Here is an 18,462-nt window from a genome sequence, read left to right on the forward strand (position 1 = left end):
GCACTATTCACAATAGCAAAGACTTGGAACCAACCCAAATGTCCATCAGTGACAGACTGGATTAAGAAAATGTGGCACATATACACCATGGAATACTATGCAGCCATAAAAAAGGATGAGTTCATGTCCTTTGTAGGGACATGGATGAAGCTGGAAACCATCATTCTCAGCAAACTATCGCAAGAAAAGAAAACCAAACGCCGCATGTTCTCACTCATAGGTGGGAACTGAACAATGAGATCACTTGGACACGGGAAGGGGAACATCGCACATCGGGGCCTGTTGTGGGGTGTGGGGAGTGGGGAGGGATAGCATTAGGAGATATACCTAACGTAAATGACGTGTTAATGGGTGCAGCACACCAACATGGCACATGTATACATATGTAACAAACCTGCACGTTGTGCACATGTACCCTAGAACATAAAGCATAATTTAAAAAAAAAGAAAACACCACATAAAAATTGTGGAATGCCACCAAAACAGTAACTAGAGAGAAATGTATTGTTTCAAATTCATATACCATATTTGTGTCAAATTTAAGATGTCAAAAGTTATAAGATACACCACTGTTTTATGGCCACTAAGAAATAAAAGTGCTGATTAAATATGAAAAGAAATAAATAAACAAATAAATAAATAAAAGTAAAGCCAACTGGCAAACAACTAAATTTATTTTTTCCTCTTTTATGTGTCTACGACATTCATGGTAAAGCCTTTGCTAGTAGTGGCACATATATATAAATTCTGATAGATAATCCGAGCGCTAATATGTTAAAGCCAAGCAATGTCCTGTGACTATTAGGAGTTGATATACACAGTATATGGTTTTCAGGATGAAGGATGCTTTATGACGACTTCAATGTTCAGTGTTGGCTAACAGAATTGTGTTTTGTTTTGTTTTGTTTTTTCTTGAGACAGAGTCTTGCTCTCTTGCCCAGGCTGGCGTGCAGTGGCACAGTCTCCGCTCACTGCAACCTCCGCCTCCCACATTCCAGCCTTTCTGCTGCCTCAGCCTCCTAAGGCATGGGATTGCAGGCATGTGCCACCACACCTGACTAATTTTTGTATTTTTAGTAGAAACGGGGTTTCATCATGTTGGCCAGACTGGTGAACTCCTGACCTCAAGTGATCCATCTGTCTCAGCCTTCCAAAGTGCTGGGATTACAGGTGTGAGCCACTGCGCCAGGCCCAGAATTGTCTTCTTAGGTCATGGCTCAGTTTTATCTTATCTGTACACCTCACCCCAACAAGAACCTCAAACCTAGAGTCTGATGTCCTGATTCTATTGTGAGTCATACCATTTACTGCTGTAAGATGGAAGCAACTAGGACAGGATGTACCAGGGTCTAGAACAGGGAATTATTAGGTATAGGTCAGCATAAAGTGCTTCTTCTCTCTGGTATTAAGGGCAGAAGCAAGTGCCATCATGATGTCCTCGGAATCCCCTGCCACCTTAGACTTCATCAGAAGCTGAAGCAGCAATGGCAAAACTGGGGCAATGTGATATGGAACTGGCCAACTCTCCTCCAGCTTCTGACTTAATGGCACAGTGCATGGGCACATAGGTGGATACCTGGAAACGGTATCTCATGAGACACCCCATGTTGTTTTATTTACATCTTCATGACAGAGCTTTTCTCTGCTCCTGCCCATAGCAAAGACCCAGCTCAATGCGGATTACATCGCTCAGCACTTTACGTATTTCTTACATATTAACTTATTTTAAAAACCTATTTGACAAAAGAATTAGCAGCCTTAATCTTGACATACATCTCTTGTCCTCTGTATGGGGAGTACCACAGAGCCAGGAAAAGTCAGAACTGCCTAGGAAATTGGACCCAGTAGAACTTGAAGCTCTGTAATGTGAGGGCCAAAGACACTTCTCATTTTGGTTGACGCCATCCTTATCTTTGGATCACATCAATACTGATATGCCTTTTAAAACTATGAAAAAGCTTTGAATTATTTCCATAAAAGAAAAATCCTCCATTTCAGAAATATATAAAAGACACACTTTGATTGTTAACTTAAATAGTTGCTTTTCCATGATAGTCACTCTCATCATTGATATTCATTTCATGATGAGAATTCTATAGACAGACAAAGGTCAAGGCTACCTTAAACTTCCCTCATGAGGGAAAATATTATTTTTTAAATGTTATCAATATACACATATGTAGACATATAAATATTTATACAGAAACACACTGCCCAGTCAGTGAATAGAAATGGGAATAGAAATGATGTGCTCTGGGAATCCTCTCTGTGTGACTGTATTTTAAAATCAGGAGCGCTTGGTATTTCCTTTGCTATTTCTGTCCCTGTGTCTAATGGGGAAAGGTCAACGTTTCATGTAACATAGCATAAAGAGACTCTGGATTCTCTTCCAGCTTACAGAAAGGCCCCACAGGGTTAGATGACTTAAGATTACATTGTGGAGTTCAACCTAGAATACCGTTTGCTTGACTCTCAATCCAGTCTTAGTTTTGTGATGTAGCAGGAATCTTTTATATAGAAAACAGTGAAGTTATCAGTTTAGCCACTAGAAATATAAGGCATTAAAATAGTAAAATTAGAAGAAACTATGAAGGTCAGCCAGATCTTGGAAGGAGACAAATATCACAGGCTGAACTGTGGAATTATTTGTACTCCCCTTAGCCAGATGAGAGGAGCAGACAAGTGCAGAGTAGAAATCCACCCAGGAAGGGTTAAAGGTCTTTGGTCAAAACTCTACCATGCATTTTCCTCCTAAGGCTGCTGTAGCAATTGGACCCCTCCTTATGGTTAAAAAAGAAAAAATGCTAATTTAAAAAACAATAATAATGAACCAATAAATAGAGGCAGAGCTGTTTATGGTATAGAAAGAAATGGCTGGGGAGGAATTGGATAGAATAGGGTTATAAACAAACGATGTTGTCATAGTAGAAAAGAAAATGATTTATGTAATAAATGGCTGGCATGAGCCTGCAAACTCCAGAGTGAGCTCCTAGGTCCTGCTGGTTCATTGTTTTTCCTCTAACTTTTGTCAGGTCACTATGAGACAACAGTCAGGAAGCAATGTACCATATCATCTTAGTCTACTGAAGCATTGGCGATTGAAAGAAACTCCAGACACTCTGGACCCCAGGCCTGGTATAAAGTGGGCTGCTCCCACTTACGGGGCTCAGGAAGTCTAGGCATCCTGAATCTTGGATCAATGGCTTGCCCTTGCCATCACCTCAAAGGACTGAGCCCAAGCTAAAGGGATGAAGGGCCCCGCAATGTGCACAATGAAGCGCTTCTGTCTACCTCATATTTTAGCATTTTAAGTCACATCACAGGGCCACACATTTAAGCTTTACAGAAAATATGTAACACAGGAAGGAACTGTTAACCCTATTTGATAAATCTGCAGACTGAGCCTCAGAGAACTGTTTATTATTTGTGGAAGGTCGAACCATAGGTGGTCAGGTCAGATAATTCAAATTCCTGGACTCTTAATCTAGTCACCTTTTCCATCTTATTAAGCAGATTCACCACAAAGTGGTGTCGAAATCATAATGCACAATTAATGTCGAAAAAAATTTTTTAAACATCCCCTCAAATTTCAAGGAAATCACGTTTTTCAAAGTTTATGTATCTGCTCCTAAAAGCTTCTTCCAATGGAAAAAAAGAAATTTTTATTTGAGACAGAGTCTCACTCTGTCCCCCAGGCCGGAGTGCGGTGGTGCGATCTCGGCTTACTGTAAGCTCCGCCTCCCGGGTTTACGCCATTCTCCTGCCTCAGCCTCCCGAGTAGCTGGGACTATAGGCGCCCGCCACCTCGCCCGGCTAATTTTTTGTATTTTAGTAGAGACGGGGTTTCACTGTGTTAGCCAGGATGGTCTCAATCTCCTGACCTCGTGATCCGCCCGTCTCAGCCTCCCAAAGTGCTGGGACTACAGACTTGAGCCACCGCACCCGGCCAGGAAAAAAGACATTTTTCACATGAGGCAGCCTGGTCTCAATGTCTAACTTACTCTAATTGCTATTTCTTGACATGACAAATCATTTTTCAAGTTTACATTTTAAAGTTAATGGAATAGGATCCATCTAGTAATCTGTTACATTGTAAAAATCAACAGAGGTAGGTGGAGGCTCAAAAACAGGCCCTACAAACCCTTTGGTGGTTACCTGATACTCTTCCCGGATGTTCTCAGCAGGAGCAGTTAAGCTACAACTGCTTCCTGATCCCGGAAAGCACCTGTTCCAGGTAAGAAGCAATCAATAGAAATGGCAGAAACTCTTTTGTTCGTACCTACAATATCTGGGACATATCTGCAGGGACATGTCCACAGCAAGTCTTATTTCGGTCAGGCATTATCTGCCTTCAGGTATATCTCCTCATTTTCAAGTGAATAGACTGACAAAGGTAATTAGAATCAACTGCATTTATGAACGATGTTAATGAAGTGCTCCATTTTGATGGGAGTTACACTCTTTGCATTTTGTGAGTCTCTCGTAAATTTATAGAACCCAGAGCCTTCTAGCAACATGCTATCTTTAAATTTTAACCCAATAATTAAAAACAGAAGATACTTTCTTGACAGATGAGCTCAGCAGAAGACATATTTGTCTGTTTGTTCCAAGCTTTTAGTAATGAGTAAGAAAATACAAAAGAGATTAAAAGAGGTAATACTCAGAACTCAGTTACCATTATATTAGTAGCTTCAATGAGGAAAATAAATGTAGAAAACTATTTCTTAAATTGTTAAAAAAATATTTCATATGCTCTTCTGAGACAGGACAGACTACATTCCTTACCTGAAAATTGTACATGCCTTTAAAAAAACCAAAATTATTTAGACAAACAAAATTATTTATAATTTCACAGGGAGAATTTCTATTAATGTTATGACTGTATATGTTTATATGCTCAAACATACATGTGTGTTTAGATAGATAGATAGATAGATAGATAGATAGATAGATAGACAGACAGATTCTGGTGGAGTGCCATTACTTATATTCTAATTGCATTGATTTTTCTCTGAGGTCCACAGATATTGGATATAATCTCTGGAATTATCTTTACTCATAAATTTGTTTCACTCAAAGAGAGGTAATTATTTTACTCTACACCATCAAAAGCAGTGTCTGTCCAACACTGTCAACATGTCTTCCGTTTGATGTTTGAAATGGGTGAAGTTAAAATTTTCTTACCATCCAAGCTGTGACAAAGTCCCCCATCCAGGTCCCTACTGCAGCTAATTTCATGAAACTTTCATTTCGGATGCCCATATAGTCTGTAATGATATATGCTCTGTGGAAACAAACACACAAGACATTGTCCGGACTCAGAGAGTCATACAGTTAAGGCTTTCTGGTTCAGCAACAGGCAAAGGGACTTTCCCCACAAGCTGTCTTCCTCTTGTCCCATCACATAGGCTTACAAATCTGGAAGTCTAAGAAGAGCTCTCAGGGTGTCTGGGTCACTTTCAGCTACACTTGAAGACTGAATGTGGCTCTACCAATTACCATGTGCATTTCATATTTGAGCTGTAAGACTAATGACAGCTTTTGAAAAATCAAACAAATACTCAGCAAAGGTATTTCTGCATGCTCACTCAAGTATGAGCGGAGCAGAAACACTTCCCAAATTGGAGTAACTTGAAAGAGGGGAGGAGAGCTAACTTTCCTTCAGTTCCATCAAATCAAAACAATTGGAAAAATGCTGGGATTGGGCTTTAGATATAACATCATACCTGAATAATGTTTATAATAATATCAAGATTTAAGAAAAATTCCCATGCATAGTAAAGCAGTATGAAATTTGATCCAAATATGTGTGATTTAAATTATTACTGAAATATAAATGATAAGAAAATATAATTATACCATTTGTTTTTTGTATAGCTAATTCCTATTTCCACTGATCATTAAATATTAGTATTAAGACTATGCTTACTGTTCATCAGGCATTTTCATTTCTACTTTTCATTTAATATTCAAGAAAACACTAATTATTATTTTCTGATTTTGCGTTTCTCTGAAAAAACTGGGACTCAGATCACATAACTTGCCCTATTCATGTAATACAACTAACGAATTGTAGCTAGGTGACAAATTTCTCTCTCCCTCTTTTAGTTTTTATTTTACTCTTAAGTTTTCGTTCACTTAACTATTTTTATCTTAAATTTTGCTCCTTTTCTTACACAAAATAATATCTGTACAATTTAGAGTATTGGTAAAACTTAATTCTTCTTATTTTTAAAATATATCCAATAGATAATGATTGTTCATTATTTATCTACTGAAATTATGAAGAGACATGTTTTTGAAGTCACTGAGAGGTAAACTATCTCCAATTCAGTTTTTTCTTTTCTGGAGTTATTTCAGATGGTTCTGTTATCCATAAAATAAATAGATATTTAACTAGTTTTATTTAACAACAAAAGCAAACTTAAAATTCTTGACCTAACTCTTTTTCAACAAACTTCATTCACCTACCTTGGAGAGTCTGTGTAAGTATTTTAAGGACTAAACCCAAAATTTTGGATCGCCAATTCCATGGATTTACATAGTAGCCCAAAATTTATAGCTACCATAAATTGCATGCTTATAAGGTGCCAAAGATAGTTATTACCACTTTAAATACAGTGTATACATCAACTCTCACACTGGTACAATGAAATATATTATTATTACCAATTCACAATACGAAATTGAGATTTACAGAGTTTTTGCAACTTGCTTAAGGTCAAGCATCTGGTAAATGGACAGGATTTAAATCTAAACTTGACTGACTCACAAACCCAGAAATTTAACCACTAAGCAACACCTTCTTCTTATAAGTGTTAGTGAAGATATAAAACACAACGAATATCTACTCTGTCCACAAGTAGCTTAGTAGATGATAAAAATTAAGACTTACTTCCCTTTAAGATAAATCATAAGAAGTCAAGAATAGTATGCAGAACCTTTAGCTCTCCAGAGCAATATTCAAATCTAGAGTTTCAATTCATGTTGAATTCAACAATCAAAGTAGCATCCACTTGAAAGCTCTCAAGTTATTTACTTGGATAACTTGGTGTAGCACCCTTCAGTACCACAATCACTGAACAGCTCTTGGTCAGTGAACTCAACGTTACTATAAAGGATTAGCTCTGGTAATTGCCCAGTTCTTTCAATGATACCTAATTTGAAGAACTTGTTCAATGCCCCACCTGCCCACTTTTCCAATTAGTTCTAGAATATCTTGGGGTCGTGTGGAAATTTTAGGGTATATTCCCTGTAATTGCATAGACGTGTATAAGAGAAGGTATCATTCTTTTATTTTAGTATCTAAAAATAGAGACAGGAGGCTGGATACACTCGCAACAGATCAACCATCCAGCGAAGAACTGAAAGAAAGAAAGAAAAAAAAAAAAACTCCACCACACTCTGGGGCTTTTCAGAGGGAAAAGGGTGGGAGGAGGGAGAGGATCGGGAAAAATAACTAATGGGTACTAGGCTTAATACCTGAGTGATGAAACAATCTGTACAACAAACCCCCATGACACGAGTTTATCTATATAGAAAAACTGCATATGTACTCCTGAACTTAAAAGTTTTTTTAAAATGCAAAAAATGTCACAAATTTGGTATCATGGAGGTTACTGACAAAAGGAGTTTTAATGAAGTGGTGCTACTGTACATGTGTATACAATTTGAATATATGTTAATCAAAAGTGTTAACACTGTTTAATCAAAAAAATTAAAATTGATGAGGCAATGAAAACTAGAAAAATCAAGATACTGGATTAGAGAGAATTGTGAAAAATTAGAACTGTGGAGACGTTAGCTGTATTTTCTCTGGGCATGTTTGCTGACTCTGCACCCAAGGAAACAGGATGAGAACTTGGGTTTTGCCCTTTGCAATCGGCAGTCTCAGTGAGCTGAAGAGACATCGGAAACTTAAGGAGCCAAGATCCTAGTGAGGAGGGAGAAGCCCAAAAGAGAGCATGACACACAGCTGGTTGCCTTTCAACACACTTGACAAACCTTTCTGAACTTGTAGGCAGTTCAAAAGGAAGTAGGAAGGAGACTAAAAGACTAAGTAAAATCTCTAAAAAGCATTAGGGAGCTTTGGCAACTTCCTTATGCTGAGGACTCTATTATAGAGTTCAGAACCAGCCAGAGAATGTGGTCCAAGAGAATACAGTCCTCTGGAGGGCTACAGAAAACCAGAAACGGATGAATCCTTGATGAAAGTGTAAACCAGCCCTTACCCAGTCCATTTTATGACCGGATGGTGGTGATCAGCTTCTACTCTTTCCATCTAACAAAGGAAAAAGTAAACCTTTTGTGGAAAAATAAAATTTTATTTTATCCTCCACACACTTTTATACATAACATCTGTCCGTCATTCCAAAATTACCAGGATGTCAAGAAACAAGCTCATATCACTGAAAACCAAGAGAAAAAACTGTCCAGAAGGACAGGAAGCTGTTTTGGCAATCCTGTCCACTGTTGATTCTCCAGTGGAGAATTAATAAATATTTGTTTAAATTATGATTTAATAAAGTGACCCAAATCGTTCATATTTATTTATATATGTATGGCATGGGTAGATCTCCATACATTAAATCCTAGAAACAGCAATAAAATGAGATTGAATCATGAAAAACTTTTCCACGGAGGAAAATATTAAAAACTTCTAAAATTGTTTTGTTTGTTCACTTAATCTCTCCAACTACATTTGTAGCTTCTTGATTGACTGCAAGATAATGGTCCTGTATTCACCCAGAATAATATATCAGTACAAAATAAAGTATCCTTGCCTGTGGCTGTGGACATATGATAAGTGCTAGATGCTATAACAATGCAGATGAGACAGTACTGATAGTTTATGAAATAAGTAATATACTTAAAAATGAAGAATAATATGTAAAGACTATTCAGTAATTATTCTTACTTTTGCTGCTTTGGAAAAATATGAAGAAAAGTTACAAATATGCACACCTGTCATACAAATTTTCAGTTACTATTTCATTCATTTGCATATCCACTAACATTTAACAAGATTTCCTGGTTGGATTGTAAAGAACAAGACAGACATATATTTATATCAGCAATTTTAGCCAGTTTGAATATCACATTGGACTCTAAAAAAGTGAAATTGTGGGGTTTCATATACCTAATGATTTGGGCAAGTAATTCAAAATTATATTTTATTTGCTAAGAGGCACAATTGAAGTTATTTTGTTTGGTGCTTTAGCTGATTATTTTAACAACTCACACATCCTTTGTTTTCCTTTATGCTTTGTTTTCTTTTTTGCACTATCTAAAAAATCTTGCAGTTCTACCAGCCTTCTAAGTAACTATTCATCATTGATACAGGCTTTTAAGATCCTAAATAAATTTTTTCTCAGCCTCTAACTTCAATTATTTTTATCTTGAGATTTACACCTTAACCATCAAATCCATAACAAACATGTGGAGATTTCAATATACAAGATCTGGAAAAGGTTAATTATCATAACATCCTGACAACATGAGATAACCAAGGCTATTAAAACCTGTTGCAAAGTGACTAAATAGATTCTAACATGAGCTAAATAGTCAATAAAACTACAGTATAGTTTATATTACAGTAAGGGTCTTGATCACTAGCAACAAAAGTTCCAGTTCACTTCAGTCTATTAGTCATACATAAGTGGTTGCAGTCAATGCCAGGTGATTTAGCAGTTGAGTCTGAATTTTAACAGGAGGCAGTACACACAGATCACCAAACCAATATGGATCCATGCTTCACTGAAAACCCATCTGTGGCCAGCTGGATTCATAATGTCACAGCTGTCTCTCTCAGCCATGTTTGAGCAACATAAATAAGATTGGGGGCTTCACACACAAGTAAATTATGGGCAAGGAGTTGACTTGCATGAGTACAGGCCTGCATTAAACACACTAAAACTAAAGCAAAAGCTCTAAGTATTCTTAAGGCATTAAAGTGAAAATTTGTCACTACAAAATGCCAAGAACTAAACCTAGATTTTTTAAATTAACCTTTTCTCAATCATTTTGTTTGTAATGAAATGATTAACTAGATTAATGACTCTAGTCACTTACTTGACTATTATCCAAATAAGCACATTTTATTATATTTGGTTCTAGTTCTTGATTTAAAATACTTTGATGGAGCTCAATACATGTATAAGGACCTTCCAGGCTAGACCTACGGTTTGAAGCTATGGGGCAAGATCCCCTGGGATGTCACAAAAAAGCTGCAGACAATTGTTAGCTGTAGTCTGTAATGATTAAAATTGCATCTGAACCTAACAATGGTCACTGATAACATTCCAACGGAAATTTCCTAACTTTAGCCATTAATTCCCTCTAAGTTCTATAAGGAAGACATATCTAAGAAGACTGGAGACAGAGTATTCATTAACCAACCCACCTCACTGTGAATACATCCAGCATACATCAATTCTTCCTTCCATTCCTTGCCTTACTTCAGCCCATTCAGTGAAATTCATTTGTGCTGTATACAGAAACATTAGTATTATGTCAATTTCTCCCTTTCCTTTACTCTCAGCATTAGTGATTAATCACTAATGTTACTTCTGAAAGGCTCTCAAATCGATGCTGTTTTTCTGTCATCACCACTATCAATGTTTAAATTCTATACATAATCATCTCTAATCTGAAACTAAAGTAATAATTTCCTATTCCTTTGTAACTATTTCCACCTACAGTAAATTCTTTATTGACACTATGGGGATTTCTAGGGAAGAAATAGGGCATACTGGAGAAGCAGAAGTCCTAGAATCAGAAAATATTAAGCTTGCAACCCATCCCATACCCCCATGACTTGGGACAAATGATCAACTTTGATAGTCATTCATTTCCTTGTCTATATACTGGGAATAAAAATACTTTTCCTTCACAGGGGTTTATTAGGGAACATATGATATAAAGTATGTAAAGCTTCTAGTACAACTATTTCATAATATGCATGAAAAAAAGGTAAACCTCTGGCCTACTGGTTTCCATTTTTCAAAATAATATTGTGGTCCCCAATGTCACAGGGTAAAGCATGTGATATGGTTTGGCTGTGTCCCTACCCAAATCTCATCTTGGATTGTAACTTCCACAATTACCACGTCATGGGAGGGACCCAGTGGTAGGCAGTTGAATAAGGGGGGCGGGTCTTTCTTGTGCTGTTCTTGCAATGGTAAGTGGGTCTCATGAGATCTGATGGTTTTAAATAGAGGAGTTCCCCTGCACAAACTCTCTTTGCTGGCCACCATCCATGTAAGATGTGACTTGCTCCTCCTTGCTTTCCGCCATGATTGTGATGCCTCCTGAGCCATGTGGAACTGTAAGTCCATTAAACCTCTGTTTCTTCCCAGTATCAGGTATGTCTTTATCAGCAGCGTGAAAATGGACTACGACAACATGGATAAGAAAAACCTCCACTCTGCAACGCATCTTTATTTTTAGATTCATCTCCTTACATTTCAGAATCTCCTTCTTTCAGGCCCTCCTCCTACTAGAAAATCAATCTCACCAATATACCACCATTTCATAATACACTTATCATGGCTGCCCAGAATGCTCTCTTTGTCACATGCCATTCCCTGTCTTCTGGCTTGAGATTACTAACTCAGTCTGTCCACTGAGAAATCTACTGCCATTACTTTTGAAAGTTATCACTTCCCAAGTGTTGTCATAATACTTTGAATATACCTCTACGTTAAATACTTTTCCCAGAGTATTTTAATGATTTGCTTACATTGCCCCTCTCTCCCATAAGAGTTACTTCATCAAGGGTAGAAAACATGTATTTTTTTTTTTTTTTTTTTTTTTTTTTTTTTTTTTTTTTTTTGTTGGCAAATGAAATTCTTGGCCCAGGGTATAGTATGTTTTAGGAATGCAATAAATAAGTAAATGAATTAAGTAGTCAATTACTTAAATCATTGGACATCAGGGCCAAAGTAGGATGTGTATGAAAGCATAAAAGGTAAAAACAAGGATTTGCAATACAAGATAAAATAAAAGCAAACATCAAAGACAAATTGTGTGCCATGTAATTATGATGCTCTAACAAAGTTAGAATACAGTGTTATTGTATCATTTTTATTACCTCTTCTGGAATAAAAAGCTAGAGGCCATAATATAAATAAAGAACATATCTTTGACTTTCTGCAACACATATTGTAAATTTACTTACTCTGAATGTTAGTTAGTTGAATAATTTAAAAAGTAAAATATTGAAAATCTACTTAATCATGTTAAAGCATTTTTTAAATGGGGTAACTTATCAATACATGATTTAGTGCACCAATTTGCTGGCACAAACAATACCAGAGCTACATAGTAAAACACATTTATTTTATCCATGTGAAAAAAAAGGAAAGAAAATATATTCTACTGCCCTTCAAATGGATACTATAAAACTACATTTGTTGTGTGTCCTTTAAAGTCAAAATATAGAGGTCTACAAGGTTAAAAAACAATATAGCCTCAAAACTAATTTTAAAGTTACAGATTTTTTGTGGTTATACCCCAAGTTTCTTTCATAGTTTTTTCTTTTATCAACTTCCCAAATGCTCCAGGAATATGCAATCCAATGTGATGTTCTGAATGGTTCTGTCTTCTACCTCTAATGAATTAAACAAATACAACAAAGACACTTCATGTATCTTCACTAAAGTTATTAGAAAAATAATACAGATAACTTTAAAATTCTGTAAGCTTTAAAATTCTGAGCTTGTTGCTAAGAGAACCCCAATAAATCCCCAAAGGAATCCAGAAAGTCACAAATTACCTGAAAGTAATTTCATAATTAATTTAGTCACATTTTAATGTTAAATAAAATTCAGTGTTTAGAACTATTCTAGTAAAATGTATACAATGCACTGCCACAAATTTTTATTATTGTAAAAGGGAACTGTAAGTTAAGCCAGAATGGCATTCATTAATTTACCCTATATAATGATGCTTCTATCTAAACTACTTGGAAGGGCATAATATAACTTACAAGTTTTGCAAAGATTTTGATGTTGTTCAAAGTAGAACAAAAACAACTTCAATTTTAATGGGTATGTGTCAGTGGAGACAAGTGTTCACGGTTGTAAATTGTCAAAATAATGGAATAAAAACAACAGGACATAAATACAATAAATTAACATTTGCCAGGAACTATAATTTGTCCACTGTATATAATAAAATGAAGAAACCTGAAAAATAAGACTGCTCTTTTATTTCCCACAAAATTTTCAAATTCAAAGCAATTGTGAGTTTCTTTTCTTTCTCCTCTCTCCCCTCCTCCTCCTTCTTCTCTTTCTTCTTTTTGTCCATCTTCCTCTAGATATGAATTCAACCACCTCTTTTTCTCTTCCCTGTAGCTACTCAACACTATTTCCCAATGATTTACGCCATATTCCTGTTGAAAAAATTCTAGGCTCCAGTGATATGGGGAAGAAAGAATGGAACTGTCTTTTTACCCAGGAACCTTATTGCAGCATGTAAATTTATACTGGATAAGTATCTATCTTAATTCATATTCATTTATTCATTAAACAATTAATTACTGATGTCTCACTACATACTAGACCATGACCCTGATACATGTAAACTCATACATTTTCAAGGGAAAGAAAATAGCACCCCAGAGCTAGTGGTCCCATCTTGGATTATCACTCAGTGCCTCTTTTCTAGTAATTTCTTCCTGCCATTGGGGAAAGCTTATGAAGTCATGTATAAGGATGCCCAACTCTGCTATTGTTTCCTTTTCTGGTAATTTAGAACCAATACAAAAAGAGAGAAAGAAAGAAATATCTTTCCTGGAGGCTACATGAGAAAACAATCCAGTGATTATGGAGACTACAGTTTTATCCCCTGTAATCTGGGGACAAAGCAAGGGAAGGAAAGAGAGAGAGAGTGGCAGAGAGTGAGAGGGCAGGCAGAGGATGAAAGCCGACCGACATATGCAAAGAAGGAGAGAAGACAGGAAAAAACATGGGTGCTGTGGCAGTCTAATTCCAATGCCTTCCTGGGACAAGCATACCAGAACTTTGGATTCCGTGGGACATCCATGTTGCCTCCTAAAGAATCACTGTTCCCTACCCTATCTTTGTTCTTGAGCTAACTTCACAGAGATTATATTCGTTACAGTGAAAAGCATTGTAACTATTCACCCAGGAAAGATGGTAGAGTCTAAAATTGTGGTTCTGAGTATTTTGTTCAATTTTAACTATGCAACAATTCTTCTAACGTTTTAGAAATAAATGACACTAAATTGGCTATAAGAAAAAAGCCATCAGTGTAGTTGGTAGACCGAGGTTGGTACTCAAATTATTCCTAATTAGAACAAAGACAAACGATGTGCCCACACTTTATGGCACTGCTCTAGGCAATGGGGAAAACTTATGCTTAAATCTAATGTACTGTTTACGCATACAAATTTCATAGGTGTCCTAAAGTTTAGAATAGCACTCCCCTCTCTCTCCAGTTAAAAAATGCGATATATGTTCCTGTTAAGACCGATCTGTTAAGCCTGAGCAACATAGTGCACCACATCTCTACAAAACCAAAAAATTAGGCAGGCTTGGTGGCACATACCTGTAGTTCAAGCTACTTAGAGGATGGACTGCTTGAGCCCAGGAGGTCAAGGCTACAGTGAGCAAGCCTTGATTGCACCACTGCACTCAAGCCTGGGCAATAGAGTGATAACCTGTCTCAGAAAAAAAAAAAAACAAAAACAAAAACAAAACCCAAAAGACCAATGTGTCTCCATTTTGAGAGATGTGGGACAAATGGTGAGTTTGTCAACTGAGTCACAATATGTGAGGGAATATCTGTGCATTGAATAGATGAAAAGCTAGATATGACATCACTTAACTAGCTAATATAAAGGGAGCCTGATTTTGAAATAAAAAGCGTTGACAAAAGATAAAATAAAGGCACATAATGTGTAACCCGGAGAGAGTGGAGGTTGCATTTCTGACAGACCAAAGATATTTTATAGGTCTCTTACAAAGTGTCAGAAAAAGGTAACAAGAAGATAATATTAAGCAGACATCATTTAGTAGTGTAGAATAGAGCTGGAGAGAGCAACACAGGAGTCTGGGAGAGGGGCCCTGGAATTGAGTTTGCCAGTAATATAGAAGTAGCATATCAGATAAAGGATTTTGAAGTACTTTCCCCATCTGTGCTTGGCCATCCCTGAACTTGAACCTTCCACGAAGAACGCTAAAGTCCAAGGGATATCTCTTTAGCCTCACAAAACCTCATTATCATCAAATGCCCTTCAAATTGGAAGTTAATTAGTTCTCATTGCCCCATAAATGTGTTTCATAATTTTACTAATTATATAGTTTCTCTTCACTTAACCACCAAGAATTTCATGCTCTGCTTTTGCAACCTGTGTTTCAAAAGCTTCACCACCCCAGCTATCAGACCATGGTCAAAAAATAAAAAAGAAAGCAAGAAAAAGGAGAGGAGAGGAGAGGAGAAGATAAGCCACAATTCCACCCATCTTGTGAACATTTCAGACCCATCAAGTTCCTCCAAATAACTCAGTAAGTTTTCTGAGAGTTTCCTTTGTGCTGTTGGAACCAGTACTGTTAGCTATTACAGTGCTATTTTCCTCTTCTTCCACTCACTGTCATGAAGGCTAGTTAATTCCAATGCCAAAAATGGTTCCAGAGATACCCTCTCGTCGACTGATGTCCACCGAAGAGCCTGCTACTGCCATTCATGTTGTCAACGCGTGCACCAAGACCAAGGTACTCATGTCTGTGCCAAGGACAATACAGACATCTTTGCAAATTCTCTTATTACAACAGAAGGCTCCCTTATAATGTCTGTCATCAGTCAACCAATACACCTACATCATTGTACCATGCCTGTGCTACCACAAGCCAAGAGCAACAGGGACATTGATGCCCTGCAGTCTCAAATTCCCACAGAGATTATGGAAAAATCACTTTTCACTTTTACTTTCTCTTGTACTTGCTCTTACCATCTGATTCAGGTGTGCGTAGTTGGGACCACGAGTAAAATAAGCCATGCTTTATTCGCAATAATCCTTTCTTTTTCAACACCTGCCCAGTGTCTTTGAACTAGATATCCCTGCTTCAACTGTCTCTTAGATGTTATTTTTTAGGCCTTTTGGTGCCACATGTAAACAGCACCCTAGAAGTAAGATTACACGTAAACTTGGTGGAGTGAGTAATTATGTTTCCCTCTTCCAAAATCTACTATAATAACAATGTAGGAATTAAAAAAAGATGCAGAGTAGAAGAAGAAATGACAGAACATGAGAAATTTTTAATGCAATTTTAGAAAGCAGATTGAGGAATGGGGATGGTCATAGTTTCAGCTTTCTTTGTTGTATTGACTTTTTCTGGAACACGTAATAAGAAGGAAGCTAAGCTCTGCCTCTGGATCCCAATAATGCTCAGGGATGAGCAGCTCAGGATTTCTGAAGGCAAGGGAGAAGAGGAATGAAAGTGAAGAATGATCCTCCAATGGAGGATCAGTAGAAATCTTTCACAATGGGTTGTTAGGCCACCATGTATCTTCCCTGGTGCAATGAAACCTGGAAATGACTTTCACCCCACCTAACTTAGATGGGATATTTGCTACATGAAGAAATTCAAGCCTGGAATGAAACACCTTAATGAGAAGGAGCTTTCAAATACAAGGGGTGGGTGTGGGGGTGTGTGTGTGTGTGTGTGTGTGTGTCCCATTATCCACAATGTTGTTTATGTTGTTTATGTTGTTTGTCTAGGTTAAAAACAGAAGTTACATCTAAAAAAAAAAAAATCTGAGCAGCCCCTCCCACTTAAAAAAGTCTTATTAACAATTGAGGGTCTCCCAGTGAAATGGCCAAATTCCTAATAAACACAGCCTCCCTCTGCCTAATTCTTATCCATCAACAAGCCTATCCATGCACAGAGACTTTCCAGTCATCTTTTTATTGTTCAGCCTTAAATATGGATAGACCTCAGGTATTATCATATATTTGAAGAAAATCTCTAACAAGGAAAATAAAAGCTCAAAATGAAATAAAACAAGGAACAAAACAGACAATGCAGAAAACAGAAAAGTGAGAACAGAATAAAGATATTTTCAGACCTGCAAAGTAAAAATTCAATTATATGCTGCTATAAAAATACCTAAAACTAAGGCTACATAAAGGTTGAAAATAGTGGGAAAAGATAACATGCAAATAACAGCAAAATGAAATTTGGTATAGCTATATTAACATCAATTTTAAAGGTGAATAGTATTATTATAAATTAAGACAGATTCTTATTAATGATAAAAGGATCAACTTATCAGGAAGATACAGTGTGCTATCAAAATATATAAATTAAATTGACAAAACATTAAGGAAAAATAAATTCCGATAGAAAATGTGAACTAATATATTTTTCTCAATAATCAATGGAACAAGCAGACAAAAACTAGTAAAGATATAAAGGATTTCAATAAGAAGGTTAGTAACTCTGCCTAACGGATATATAGAGAAAAACCCCACAACTACAGAATGCACATTCTCTTAATGCAACAGAAAACATTTAGAAATATTGATCATAAGCAGGGCCATAAACAAGACTCAAAAAAATTAAAATGACTAAATCATACATAGGATATTCTTTGTCCACATTATAACTAAACTATACATCGGTAACACATAATTTGAGAACTCAGATCATTGGAAACTAAGAGAGACACTTCCAAATAACAGGAGTTAAAATAGAAACTTCAATAAGGCAGAGTAAATCCTTTGAACAGGATAATAATGAAAGTACTGTGAGAAATAGCTAACACCATTCTTAAACTTTTAATTTTGAATAAATATATTGGAAAATAAGAAATGCTAAAACTGATTAAGAATCCTTGTCAAGGAATTAGAGAAGAAACAGCAAAATTAACCACAAAGAGGGAAATCTATAAGTTTTTAAAAGACTTCAATTAAATAAGTAGTAAAGAAAAAAGGACTTATACAATAGACCAACACAGCTAGTCTTATGAGAAGATGTAAAATTAATCAGTCCCTGGCAAGACTGATCAAAATATACAGAAAAAGCACAATGTCAGAAATCAATGTCAGAAATGAAATAGGGGCATTGCTATAGATTCTTCGGAGATTAAACAAATAATCAGCTCATTTTTTTAAATGATATGCAAGCTAAAAATGAAAATTTAGGTGAAATTGATAAGTTTCTAGAAAAAAAAATTTACAAATTACCAAAATGTACAAAGGAATAAAAAGTAGATCTGTAACTATTCACAAAATTCTATCTATAATTAGAAACTTTCCCACAAGAAAATCCAGGCCCAGATGTGCACATGGGTACCAAGAGAAAAGTACAGGAATGTTTATAGCATCATTATTTATAATAATCTGGAATGGAAAACTACCCAAATGCCTATCAACAGAAGAATGGATAAACATTAGAGTAGAGTCCTACAATGAAGACTACTCAACAATGAAAACAA

At 36.3% G+C, this 18,462-nt stretch overlaps 1 protein-coding gene across 14 annotated transcripts in view; it reads right to left on the reverse strand.

The window, feature by feature from the left end:
• TMEM117 (transmembrane protein 117) overlaps window positions 1-18,462 on the reverse strand; it is a 556,913-nt gene that overhangs the window by 253,423 nt on the left and 285,028 nt on the right. For 12 of the 14 annotated variants that reach the window (XM_017888960.1, XM_017888964.1, XM_017888963.1 and 9 more), the window contains one exon: window positions 5,185-5,284. The exons of 1 other annotated variant lie outside the window; for it this stretch is intronic. In XM_017888960.1, the coding sequence (XP_017744449.1) occupies window positions 5,185-5,284 (100 nt within the window). Of the gene's footprint in view, window positions 1-5,184; window positions 5,285-10,402; window positions 10,487-18,462 lie in introns of all 14 variants that reach the window. One more of the 14 variants, XM_017888973.1, reaches the window with a different exon arrangement.

Source organism: Rhinopithecus bieti, unplaced genomic scaffold (assembly GCF_001698545.2).
Source record: "Rhinopithecus bieti isolate Rb0 unplaced genomic scaffold, ASM169854v2 scaffold_17829, whole genome shotgun sequence".
Lineage (NCBI taxonomy): Eukaryota > Metazoa > Chordata > Mammalia > Primates > Cercopithecidae > Rhinopithecus > Rhinopithecus bieti.